We start from the raw sequence: 12412 nt of genomic DNA on the forward strand, positions 1-12412 counted from the left end.
AATAGGGACCGCTTACCAGCGGGAAGGTAAACGGCGTTTCCGTGTGCAGCTCTGGCTCGCCAGAGCAGTGATGTCACTCTGGCCACGTGACCCGGAAGTGTCTCCGGACAGCGCTGGCCCCTGGCCTCTTGAGTGAGATGGGCGCACAACCCCAGAGTCTGTCAAGACTGGCCCGTACGGGCAGGGGTACCTTTACCTTTACCTTTTATGCATTAAAAAATGAAGTTGCAGGGGGGATTTCTGAAAGGTGGCACTTGGTCCTGGATTTTAGGCAACTTTGGATCTTTGGGGGGCAACTTTGAGGTCTTCCTAAAGAAAGCTAAACAACTTACGGGGTGCCCTGGTTTTTACTTTTTGAAATATAGCAACCCTATAGTAGGGAAAACATAACTCTTACAGGAAATGTGCCTTGGAAGAATGTGTATATCACTCAAAATTGCATACAAAAAATGAGTGTGTGTATACAGTGGTACCTCTGGTTACATACTTAATTCGTTCCAGAAGTCCGTTCTTAACCTGAAACTGTTCTTAACATGAAGCACCACTTTAGCTAATGGGCCTCCTGCTGCCGCCGCGCCGCTGGAGCACAATTTCTGCTTTCATTCTGAAGCGAAGTTCTTAACCCAAGGTACTATTTCTCAGTTAGCGGAGTCTGTAACCTGAAGCGTATGTAACCTAAAGCGTATTTGCCCCGAGATACCACTGTGTGTGTGTGTATGATCAAATGGTTATATTACGGTCATAGACCAGTATTAAAGCAAAACACCAATTACAAAAGTTAAATGCTCAAGGCAAAATAAAATAATATAAAGACACATATACCAACACCATTTTAATGCCAGGGTATATTTGGACTAAAATGCTGATTAAATTTCAGGAGGATTCTCTCCCTCCCCCTTTAATTGCAAGCTGATGTGGAAAGGTGGAGACCTCATTTGGAAAAAAGTGAGAAACTGCCTAAGCCATCTTGAATGCCAGGGCTGAGGGTTTAGGCACACAAATCAAGGATCTGTGGCCCTCCAGGTGTTGATGAACTCCAGCCCTTATCCGTCTCAGACAGCATGGCCAATGCTCAGGAATGATGGGAGTTCAAGTCCAACCACATCTGGAGGGCCACAGGTTCTCCATCCCAATCTTTTAAAACATGAAGTGATTGTCAGGGTTGAAGATTGTTCGTAGTGTCCTCTACCTGGAGAGACGTTATCCCTAGATATATGGGGAGGAAACACAGGAAGGAAATGGTGCTTTGTCCATACTTAGAACTCAGCACTTGGGGTGGCAGGCTGTGAAGGGGTCTGTATATTTGAATCATCATCATCATCATCATCTTCATCTGTATATTTGAATCATCATCATCATCTTCTTCATCTTCAGCATCATCATCATCATGTTCTACATAGTTTGGATTAAATTCTTGCTCCCCAATGAATAATAGTCTTAATCATCTCTTTACTCTCCTACGTTTTATGGCATGACCCAACATCAAATATTATTTTCCTGCTGATGAGCACAGGTTGCTCCTGGGAGCAGTTATTTACTCATATCAGCCAGCTGTGGCAGTGTCTGTAGCAACCCTGTGACTCTGCAGAAGACCCAGGTGTTGCGTGGCGCTGTAGTCTAAATCACTGAGCCTCGGAAGGTCGGCGGTTTGAATCCCTGCAACGGGGTGAGCTCCTGTTGCTCTGTCCCAGCTCCTGCCAACCTAGCAGTTTGAAAGCACACCAGTGCAAGTAGATAAATAGGTACCACTGTGGCAGGAAGGTACATGGCGCTTCTGTGCACTCTGGTTTCCATCACGGTGTCCCGTTGCACCACAAGCAGTTTAGTCATGCTGGCCACATGACCCAGAAAGCTGCCTGTGGACAAACACCAGCTCCCTTGGCCTAAAAGCGAGATGAGCGCCGCACCCCATGGACACCTATGACTGGACTTAACCGTCCAGAGGTCCTTTACCTTACCTTTACCTCCTGCCTCCTACATTGCATGCCTAACTGCTTGTGTTATCTGTTCCAGGGGAGTTCTGAGGATGGATGTTAGAATCCAGAAGATTGACATAAACCAGTGTGCCAGTGGACAGGGATGGTTTGCAAACACCCACCAGTGTGACCTCAACAGCACACAGGTAAGGAAGTTCTTACAGCTCTACTGCCAATTAATCTCATGTGTAACAATGTTAGCTAGCAGCCTTTTCTTCTGAAGTACCCATCCTCTAGAACTCCCTCCCTAAAAAGACCCATAACTCCTGAAACCACCTTCTACGTAAGACATAAGTGCCTGTGGCGTTGCTAGGTGCTGTACGTCACACAGTAGTGCCACAGTCAAAACACAGACTGTGATTTACAATCTCTGTGATCAGTGGGGTCTGGTGCCCATTGTGACAGGTGGGGCAGGTGGCAGGGAGCCCCACAGTAGGCGGAACCAGAGCCAAGGACAGGAAGAGCCAGCTAATACTGCTGCAGGTCAGGAATCACTCAGTTCAAAGGTGGAGTTAAGTCTTGACAGTGGTACCTTAGGTTAAGAACTTAATTCGTTCTGGAGGTCTGTTCTTAACCTGAAACTGTTCTTAACCTGAAGCACCACTTTAGCTAATGGGGCCTCCCGCTGCTGCTGCTGCGCAATTTCTGTTCTCATCCTTGAGCAAAGTTCTTAACCCGAGGTACTATTTCTGGGTTAGCGGAGTCTGTAACCTGAAGCGTCTGTAACCCGAGGTACCACTGTATTAGCAAAAACACGACCTCCACAGACTTAGCTGGGTGTCAGGCCCAATGAGCAGAGCAACTCATTCCTGGCGGTCTTCTTCAATGAAAATCAGTTGTTGAGATGCCTCCACACCAGGACTTTTTTCAAGTGATCAGAGACTTTGCCTGTGTGCAGCTAAACTCTCCTCCTCCCTTGTTGTGCCTCTTCTGGTTCTGGGAGACAAGCAGGGAGGAAAGCTTGTTGCAGCAGGAGGGGGAGACACCCGTGATTCTGCACCAGCCGGACTCCTCTCTGCCTCTTGGCCTCACACATCCCACTTTCCTGCTTCAGCTTCTGTCTCTGATCCTGGACTTCTCTCTGCTACAGACCCTCCCTGCTCACTAAGCCCTGTTACCTCTTCATCTTCCAATACCCCCTCTTCCCAGCCTGCTCCCTCTTCTCCCTCTGACCACTAATCATTGTCCCACCACCACTCCCTGGGCTCTGAACCTTCCCCAGCTGGTTCCTCCCACCATTCCTCTGCATCCAACCAGTCCAACCAAACCACCAGCTGGCTGATATACAAATGAACCAGCCTCCATTGTCCGAGATTAGGTGTCTGTGTCCCTCCAAATGTTATTGGACTTCAGCTGCTGCCTGGTGTTTTGCTGCCAGAGCTGGAGCACCAAATCTTTACTAGCAAGGAAAACGAAAGGTAGAGGACCTCTCAGAGTTTTGCCGAAGGAGGAATTCTCAAAAGTTTCTTATTTGGCCAGGACAAAAATCTGTCATACGGTACGATATATTGACAGCTAAGTCACCATATGCGACAAACACTCCGCACATTACATCACTTCGTACAAAATGTGTAAACATCAACAACACATAAATCTTTAAAAACCAAAGAAATGTGAAATAACATTGAAAAGAAAGAACGCAGGCTGGCTATACTTGGGGGCTATATGTGACTTTATGGAACGTAATTTCTTGTCGACGCTTGCAAACTTTTGTGCAAATGAATAAAGGGAGGTTAATGTAATATGCTAAATGGTTATTGTTGCTTACCCTTGATTAATTGTGGTACGTTTCTTGCCAATTTGTAAAACGTGTTTCAAACATCTTGTCTCGCACACACTCGTTTAATCCTCCTTCCTTTTCAGTGCAGCTCCTGCCATTAAAAGTTCATACAAGTGCCTTACAATAAAAAAACTTACTGATGCTCTAGGCACAATTCAATTGACCATTTATTATATCGTTTCATAGATTTTTGCTGCTGTCGAAAAGCTCTGCTCAAAGCACATAGGGTGTTTTCTCTTTGAAGAAACCTGCAGATTTCTTCTTCTTCTGTGATCTTCCTTGCTGCCACAAGGATAGCCTGGCTGAGTCTCCACCCCCCCTGCCCCCTTCAATCTGCTATGTTGCCTAGTACCGTTCTTAGCCAACATCACTCTTCTGCCTCTCTGCCACTGCCTTCCTCCTGCTTCTTTCCAGCATTCCCCCTGTGTCTCATTTCCCCTTTGCTTCCTGCCTCCCTGCATTATCCCCCCTTCTCTCTGCCGACCCATCTGCCTCCTTCAGCTGCTCTGTACCTTCACTGCACAGCAGGGGTTTAATGTGCAAATCTGCATTTAAGCACCTTTTGCCCGAGGAGTGTGTGTTGGTGCCTGCGTGCTGCTGCGATGAACATTGGGCACGAAGCCTACAATGAGCAGGGACAGGATGGTTTGTTGTTCTCGTGGTGGTCTGTGTGTGCTACAAATTGGGAGCCGTGTGACAGGAACCAGCTTGGGAGGTCTCCCAGGCATGCAGACCAGTTGGTGCAAGGAAGCCGGGAAAGCTTTGAGGGGGACCAGAGTGGAATCAACTGCCTGGCAATGTTTGCAGCAGGATGTAAAATTAGTCAAGTTTTGATTCAGGCAAGATGTATTTGTGGCAAAGGCAAAAATAGAAAAGAAAAATGGTAGTCAAGAGGCAAGGTTGCAGTTCCTTGCACAGCTCTTCAGAAACCATGGCTCAGTGGCGCAGCACTCAGTGGTGGTTCTGGGTTCAAAACATGCACACACATATCTCTATTTGGCTGTGAATGTCTCCAGTCTGAAATCCTGCTGTTGCTAGTCAGTATAGACCAGACATCTCCAAGCTTTTCAGGCCCAGGGCCCACATTTAACACAAACATACATTTGGGTGACCTACTACTTAATCTAGTGCTGCTGTTGCAGCCCACCTTGGATCAGGCTGTGACCCACCAGCCAAAGACATTTACCAGTTGAAGACCAGTGTAGTATGCAGTACTGAAGCTGCTTGGACCCATTGTCTGACTTAGTGGGGGGCAGATTCCTCTGTCCCCATGAAAAGAAGCAGCAGAATAAATGATGGGAAAGGAGCCTTTGGTCCTTTGTGCATTATGTGCACCAGGGGTCAGCAACCTTTTTCAGCCGTGGGCCAGTCCACTGTCCCTAAGACCATGAGGTGGGCCGGACTATATGGGGGGGGGGGGGAGAACGAATTCCTATGCCCCACAAATAACCCAGAGATGCATTTTAAATAAAAGGACACATTCTACTCATGTAAAATCACGCTGATTCCCAGACCATCCGTGGGCCAGATTTAGAAGGCAACTGGGCAGCATCCAGCCCCCGGGCCTTAGGTTGCCTACCCCTGATGTATACACTATACCTTCAGCTTTTTATCGTGCAGAATTTGGGCTACAATGGTGCAGAACAGCAGTGTACTGATCTTTGCACCTGAAGATAAATACTGCCTTTGCATATACAGTGGTACCTTGGAAGTTGAACGGAATCCATTCCAGAAGTCCGTTCAACTTTCAAAAAGTTCAGAAACCAAGGCCTGGTTTCTGATTGGCTGCAGTTGGAGAATGAAAAACCACAAGAGAAAGGTCTCAGCTCACCTCCCGCCCTTGTCAGAGCAAGTGGCTCTTGAGGAGTTTTTCTTGGTGCCATGACAATCAACCTGTCTTGTCCCTCAGGCTCCTCCTTGGGATCAGAGCAGGAACTTACTGTAGGGTTCCCTATCAGATTACTTTCCATGTGTATGGAGACATGTCCTTAACCATAACTTAATTCTTTTGGGCAACTTGTGTATACAGTTTAATCTTAAGGCCACCCCAGTAGTACTTAAAGGTAGATAACGTTTTGAACCCAGAGTTATTGGCTGTAGTCATTCTTAATACGTAATGATGCCTCTGGCCACTTCTAAAACTTCACCAAATGTTTGACTTTATTGGAATTTTGGTGAAATTTGCTGTTTGTTTTACATTGCAAATGAACGTGAACTGAATGTTCTAAGCTGGAAACAGGTGGGATTAACATCAGCAATACAAAACCCAGGCGTTAATGGTTAATATTTCCATAGCAGAACTTTCCATGACATATTCCCTTTATATAAGCCCAGTGTTTTTTTTCTGGGGGGACGCAGGGAGACACATACCCCAAAACATTTTGTGAATCTAAGTTTGGCCTCATTGAGGGGCAATATTTCAATATGAAATGGGACGCAGGTGGCGCTGTGGTCTAAACCACTGAGCCTCTTGGGCTTGCCGTTCAGAAGGTCAGCAGTTCAAATCCTTGCGACGGGGTGAGCTCCCGTTGCTCAGTCCCAGCTCCTGCCAACCTAGCAGTTCGAAAGCATGCCAAAAAGTGCAAGTAGATAAATAGGTACTGCAGCGGCGGGAAGGTAAATGGCATTTCTGTGTGTTTCGGTGTTCCGTTGCGCCAGAAGCAGCTTAGTCATGCTGGCCACATGACCTGGAAAAACTGTCTGTGGACAAACGCCGGCTCCCTCGGCCTGTAAAGCAAGATGAGCGCTGCAACCCCAGAGTCATCTGCGACTGGACTTAACTGTCAGGGGTCCTTTACCTTTACCTTTTTATTTCAATATGAGTAGGAAAATGAGAGTACCCCTAAACATTTCTTTAGGGGAAAAAGCACTGTATAAGCCCATCACACAAAGGACCACATGGGCATCTTACAGTCTTCAATTCAGCATGGGAGAAATTATTCTTTATTGCCACTAAATATATCTATCAACATCTCTGTCTCTTGTCTTTGGGCAGTAAAATCACACACACACACACACACACACACACACACACACACACAGAGAGAGAGAGAGGGGGGGGGGGAGAGGCCGAAGTGTTGTTTGTTAATTTTACCTGTGATTCCTGGCATGATAAATACTGGCATGATTTTTATTATGTCATTTAGCAGGGCATGAGGGCAGAGGTCCTCCCCAGTTGTTTGTCCCTGGCACCCCTGGTCTTCGGAGGTTCTACTCTGTGAACATGGCTAATTGGTATTAGCTATTGGGACCTGCAGCAAAATGTTACAGTGTGAAATGCTCCTGTTCAGGATACCCCATTGCATTCCTTCCCCTGCCAGTATTGTTTTCTTCCTGCCCCCAGCAGTCAGTTTGCATTCTGTGGCCGCCAAACGTGCTCAGTCCTCATAGGACTGTTGTTGTTTTTAGTTTTCTCTCCCTTTCTGGTATTTTTTATTTTTTCTAATGGATATATTTTGTACTTCTACAACCCTCAGTATTCCCCTGACTCTGCCGATAGCTCCCCTACTGTGTGAGGATAGGACAATTTTATCTGGAGCCCCCTAGAAAAGGAGGGAAGGATTCTAGACTAGGTATGGGGATCCTATCAAATTCCAGAGGTTGATGAACTGTAACTCCAATCATCCACGCTTGTTTAGAGCTGATGGGAGTTGTAATTCAGTGACAACTGGGGGACCAAAGATTCCCCAGTGCTGCTTCATGAATTCATTTATCCCTTTTTCTAAACCACCTGAGCAAGTGACCATCAACAGATCTGGTGGCTACGAATCCCACATCCAAACCGCTTCTCAAGTGTGTTGGGCCCCTGGCTCAGATCAGTCGGCCTCTTGACAGAACCCTAAAAGTGCCACTTAAGGCAGCCATTACACCTCGTCCAATGGTAGGGCCGGATTCACCCACAGCACCTGGAATGTACAAAACCCAGAGCCTTCTCTTTTGCATCCTTCCACTTCTGATTTAGCAAGGCCTTTTCATTCTTCCTTTCTTAAGAGAGAGAGAGGAAACACGGTTCAACATTGTTAATTAACAGCTCGCATCTATCTTTGGCTGATTTCCGTTCCATCCTCCTTTTCTCATGCTGGGTAAATACCAGCGACACACGCTGATCATTATGTGTGTGTAATTAAATCATTTCTTTTGAACCATGGGAGCCCTTTAAATATCTTCTTCCGCGGGCGCTTCTGACTCCACAATCTGTGAGAGCCCAGGCCTTCCTCCCATCTAGCCACTCCGTCCCAAAACGCAGGCTCCCCACCGCTCATTTCCTCCCCCACCCCACATTTTTCATCTGCTCTCTGGCCTCTTTTGCCCCTTCCCCCATATTCTTGCGCTTTATGCTTGCTAGCGCTACCCTGAATTCCTAGAAGAACAGGCTTCCACAATCTGTTCCTCAGACAAATTAGGACAACATTTTTGGTCAGGGAGCTGAGTGGATGAAATTTCGCCCCATCGCAGATTCCAAAATGGATCGTAAAGCCTAAGGGGCCCTGACCTGTTTATTGAACGTTCATCCTGATTTGCTGGCACAAAGTTTGCCCAGAGGTTCGATTATGTCGTCTTTATTTATTCATTAAATTTATATGCTACCCTTCCTCCTGAAGGAGCCCAGGGCAGAAAACATGTCAATAAACAATTCTTGATTTTTTTAGAAAGCCTAATAAAAACAGTTAAAATGTTGGCTTGTGAGTTGTGCATTTGAAACCATTGATTTTATTGTATTGTTTATTCATCGTTTTAGACTGCACGCCCTTCAGAGTAGATTAAAAAATATATATGCACAATGCCATGTATATTTATAGTGCTATGGTGCTATGGACATAAACGTTAATCATAATATTCCAAAGCTAGTTAACATTATAAAAACATTATAAAATAGTTGATAGCATCGTCTTGACCAGGGATCTCTGGGTTGCCAATAATTGTTTCTTTGAGCCATCAAATGCCTCTATAGAGAGTGTGTGTGCATGTGTATATACAGTGTGTGTAAACAATGTGTGTGCATGTGTATATACAGTATACATACAGTCATACACATATGTATATATGCACATATATGTACACACACACACACACACACACACATTTTGTTTTGAGCATTCATTGTTATTTGCTTGTGGTTTCTATACCCTGAAATGGGCCTGCAACCTGTCAGAATAAGGCAGGTCCTGAGGCCATAACAGAAATATTTCCATCCTGAGTTGAATCTCAGTGTACAAGCAGGATTGCAGTTAGAGTGGAACTCTGCCCCATTCCTACTTCAAATCCCACCTCAATCCCATCCTCATCATAGGTGCCAACTCCTAGGGGTCAAGGGTCTTCAGACCCCCCAGTAAAATATTTGAGGGGGCCGGGACATTGCCATTCAAATGGTGTGCGTGCACCACGCCATGTGATTATGTGGGGCTTACCTGCCACCCAATATTTTATCCAAGCTGGCACCCCGATGCTCATCGGAGCCTTGCATTAGCCGTTCTAACTCTTTACATCTCTGCTTGAATTGTGCCTTGAAAGGCTACTGAACTTCAGCTTAAGAGGCAACACGAGTCCTCTGAGCATGTGCAGGGTGCCTTCACCACTGAGAAGCCGCAGCCCTTTCTCCAACATCATCATCACACTTTTTAATGGCATCACATACAAACATCCAAAACAAATCAATACAGAATTACCACTTCCCCAGTGGCACAAAACATTTGCTATACGAAAGGAGGCAGAGCAATCTATGGTCACATCTCTAGGTCTCCAGGGAGATCAGACGTCTGCAGTATTTTGATGACAAAAAACCGAATAGAGATATTTGGCCACTAACTTGGTGAGCTCCTGATCATTCCCCAGTAGCAGAAAATGTATGACCTCCAACTCTGGTTTCCATTTGGGGATACAGAGTTGATCTAGAAATTGCTGGCGGAGATCAGCATATAGTTTACAATTAAGAACCATATGTGTAAGGGTTTCCACCAGGTGGTCTTCACATGGGCAAGTTCTTTCTCCTTCCACCCTGCCTGAGAACCTTCCCCAAAGGATGTGAGGGTGATCTGGCTGCGACATCTGTTACCCCACTGATCACCAGGGTTAGGGCTCCATGTGCGTCGCGCTGGGTGGAAGAGGACGACCATCCCAGATAGAAGGAGTGTACCGTTCTTTGGTCAAGGGTGTACGATAGCTGCGCTCCCCTGCTAGATCCTCCAAACAAGCAGCCCTTTCTTGCAAATCTGCGACAGGAGAAGCAGCTCCTGGGTCAAGAGGTGCGATGGTAGCGTGCAGGGAAATTTTTCATAGGGAAACAGTTAGGGCCAGAGGTGCCGGCTTGTGAGTGGGGGTGATGTCATTCGTGTGACATTGTGACATCCTGATGCCACACACGTGAGCATCGAGCCTCCATCCCTAAGCTGGTTATAAACTTCCCAGGCTTTGTGAAAGTGTTGCCAGGGCTCTGACAAGATGCCAGAGCCCTTCTGCCTACTTCTGAAAGCCGGGTAGGCTTTGGGAAGATGGCAGAATGGGTCTTGGACCCATCGGAGCTTTGCACCTCCCTCCCTAAGCTGGGCAGAAGCTTCCCAGGCTTTGGGAAGGAGACACCAAGAACATTTAGGGGACCAGCCTAGTCCCCTTAGTCCCATGACTGCTTGCCATGGAGGTGTGACTTTCACTTGGGTTCATGTGGCATGGTGATGCATCTTGTTTTAGGCAATCAATAAAGGAAAAGGTAAAGGGACCCCTGACCATTAGGTCCAGTTGCGGACAACTCTGAGGGAACCGGCGTACAGCTTCCGGGTCATGTGGCCAGCATGACTAAGCCGCTTCTGGTGAACCAGAGCAATGCACGGAAACACCGTTTACCTTCCCGCCGGAGTGGTACCTATTTATCTACTTGCACTTTGACGTGCTTTCGAACTGCTAGGTTGGCAGGAGCAGGGACTGAGCAATGGGAGCTCACCCCGTCGCGGGGACTCGTACCGCCAACGTTCTGATCAGCAAGTCCTAGGCTCTGTGGTTTAACCCACAGCACCACCCACGTCCCGATTTAGGCAATCAATACAATATGCTTTTCTTTACAGTGTCCACACTTCCAGTACCATTTTGCTTGTTTATTTATATGGTCCTCTTCCGCCCTCCAGCTATATGCAAAACCTGTCCTTCTATTACTATAGACGTTCCCATTGTTGCTTGGGTCTTTCGAAAGTAGATTTGTGATTTCCACCATACAGACCAGAAATTCGCGTTGCTTAAACCGACTGCCAGCTTAGGACACTTTGCTGGAAATGGGAAATATGTAGTTTTCAGAGCAGAAAATCATGGATATTTGTAGCATTCCTACTCCCTTGCCATCACTGCCTGCCTCAAGCGATACTGTCTCTCTGCATCACTCAGTGAATTCAACAAGATGTATGCATTGACCAAGCAATTGATCCCTCCCCGCCCCCGCCATACATTGCCACACAAGGAAATCAGCACTCAATAGTTCTATAATGCCTTTACACTCCTCTTACTCTGATCACTTTACTGCTGTGCTGGTCCTGGGGGATTACTGTGTGGCATGGTCCAAGTCCAGTCCGAGGTCGAGGGTGTGGTATGGAGACTGTCCGTCAAGGCTGAAGCGGGGTCCAAGGCAAGGAGTTGGGTGCAGTCAGGAACTCTGGCAGAAGAGCAGGACGGGGTGCAAGCAGGAACAGGTTACCAACAATGTTGTTCCCACAACCTGGGACTGGGCTGGCTGGCTTCTATCTGCCCCGACGCATAGGGTGGTCCCGGTCCACAGGTGACTCACCTCTCCTGGCCTGGAGGCAAGCACTCCTCCTGTGGGAACTTAGTTCCCTCTGCCTCTTTGCCCTGAGCCTCTGCAGCTCAGGAGAGGCTGGAGGGTTACTGGACCCAGAGGCAACCTCACCTTCCCCTGATGGGGCTGAGAGTGGAGCACCTGCAGGCAATGGGTCCTTGATCACCTCCTCACCTCCAGAGCCAGAGCAGATTCAGCTGGTGTCTGCTCCTGAGGATCCGGCACAGGTGAGGGCCCTTCAGGTTCAAGCCCCTGCCCCGGCTGAGCTGGTCCTGGAGGCAGGGACTCCTGTGCAGGCTGGGATTCCTCAGGTTCAGCCTCTGAATCCGAATGCCAGGCCATCACAACTCCTCTTCTTTAGCACTTAGGTCAGTCTACATAGATGTTAGAAAGATCATAATGTTGACTGTAGGGGCACTCCCAAAGCTGTCACTATTTTCAAGTGGGATTCAGTCGCACACACTGGCAAATTTAGGTTGCAAAACTCGCACTCTTGCTGAATAAACCTCCTTAAAAAAGTCGGGTGTATGTGTGAACTTTTGCAATAAGGAAAGTGACAGGAAAATGCTCCAGAAAGTGTGCAATAACTGCTTGTATAAACTCAGAGAGGTACAGTTATCAGAGACCCCTAGGAAGAGGCCTTGGCTGTTAAGCCACTCAAGGAAATATAGCTCATGGAGCTACAACTAACAGCACTCAGTACCCTTAACAAACTACACTTCCCAGAATTCTTTGGGGGAAGCCATGATGTGTAGAAGCGAGATGGTTGCTAATACTCAGTTCCTATCTGCACAAGTTTGAAAGTTGGCAAATTTAATAAGGATTCATATACTCCTACACCCCAAAATAAGATTTGGGCTACCCCATATACGTAGCTCCAGG

At 47.1% G+C, this 12412-nt stretch overlaps 1 protein-coding gene across 1 annotated transcript in view; it reads left to right on the top strand.

The window, feature by feature from the left end:
- Positions 1-12412, top strand: part of GPR179 (G protein-coupled receptor 179) — a 43822-nt gene that overhangs the window by 8522 nt on the left and 22888 nt on the right. The window contains exon 2 of the mRNA XM_083708585.1: positions 2014-2122. Within this exon, the coding sequence (XP_083564711.1) occupies positions 2014-2122 (109 nt within the window). The remainder of the gene's footprint in view (positions 1-2013; positions 2123-12412) is intronic.

The sequence above is a fragment of the Podarcis gaigeae genome, assembly GCF_964106915.1.
Source record: "Podarcis gaigeae genome assembly, chromosome: 13".
NCBI classification, from domain to species: Eukaryota; Metazoa; Chordata; class Lepidosauria; order Squamata; family Lacertidae; genus Podarcis; species Podarcis gaigeae.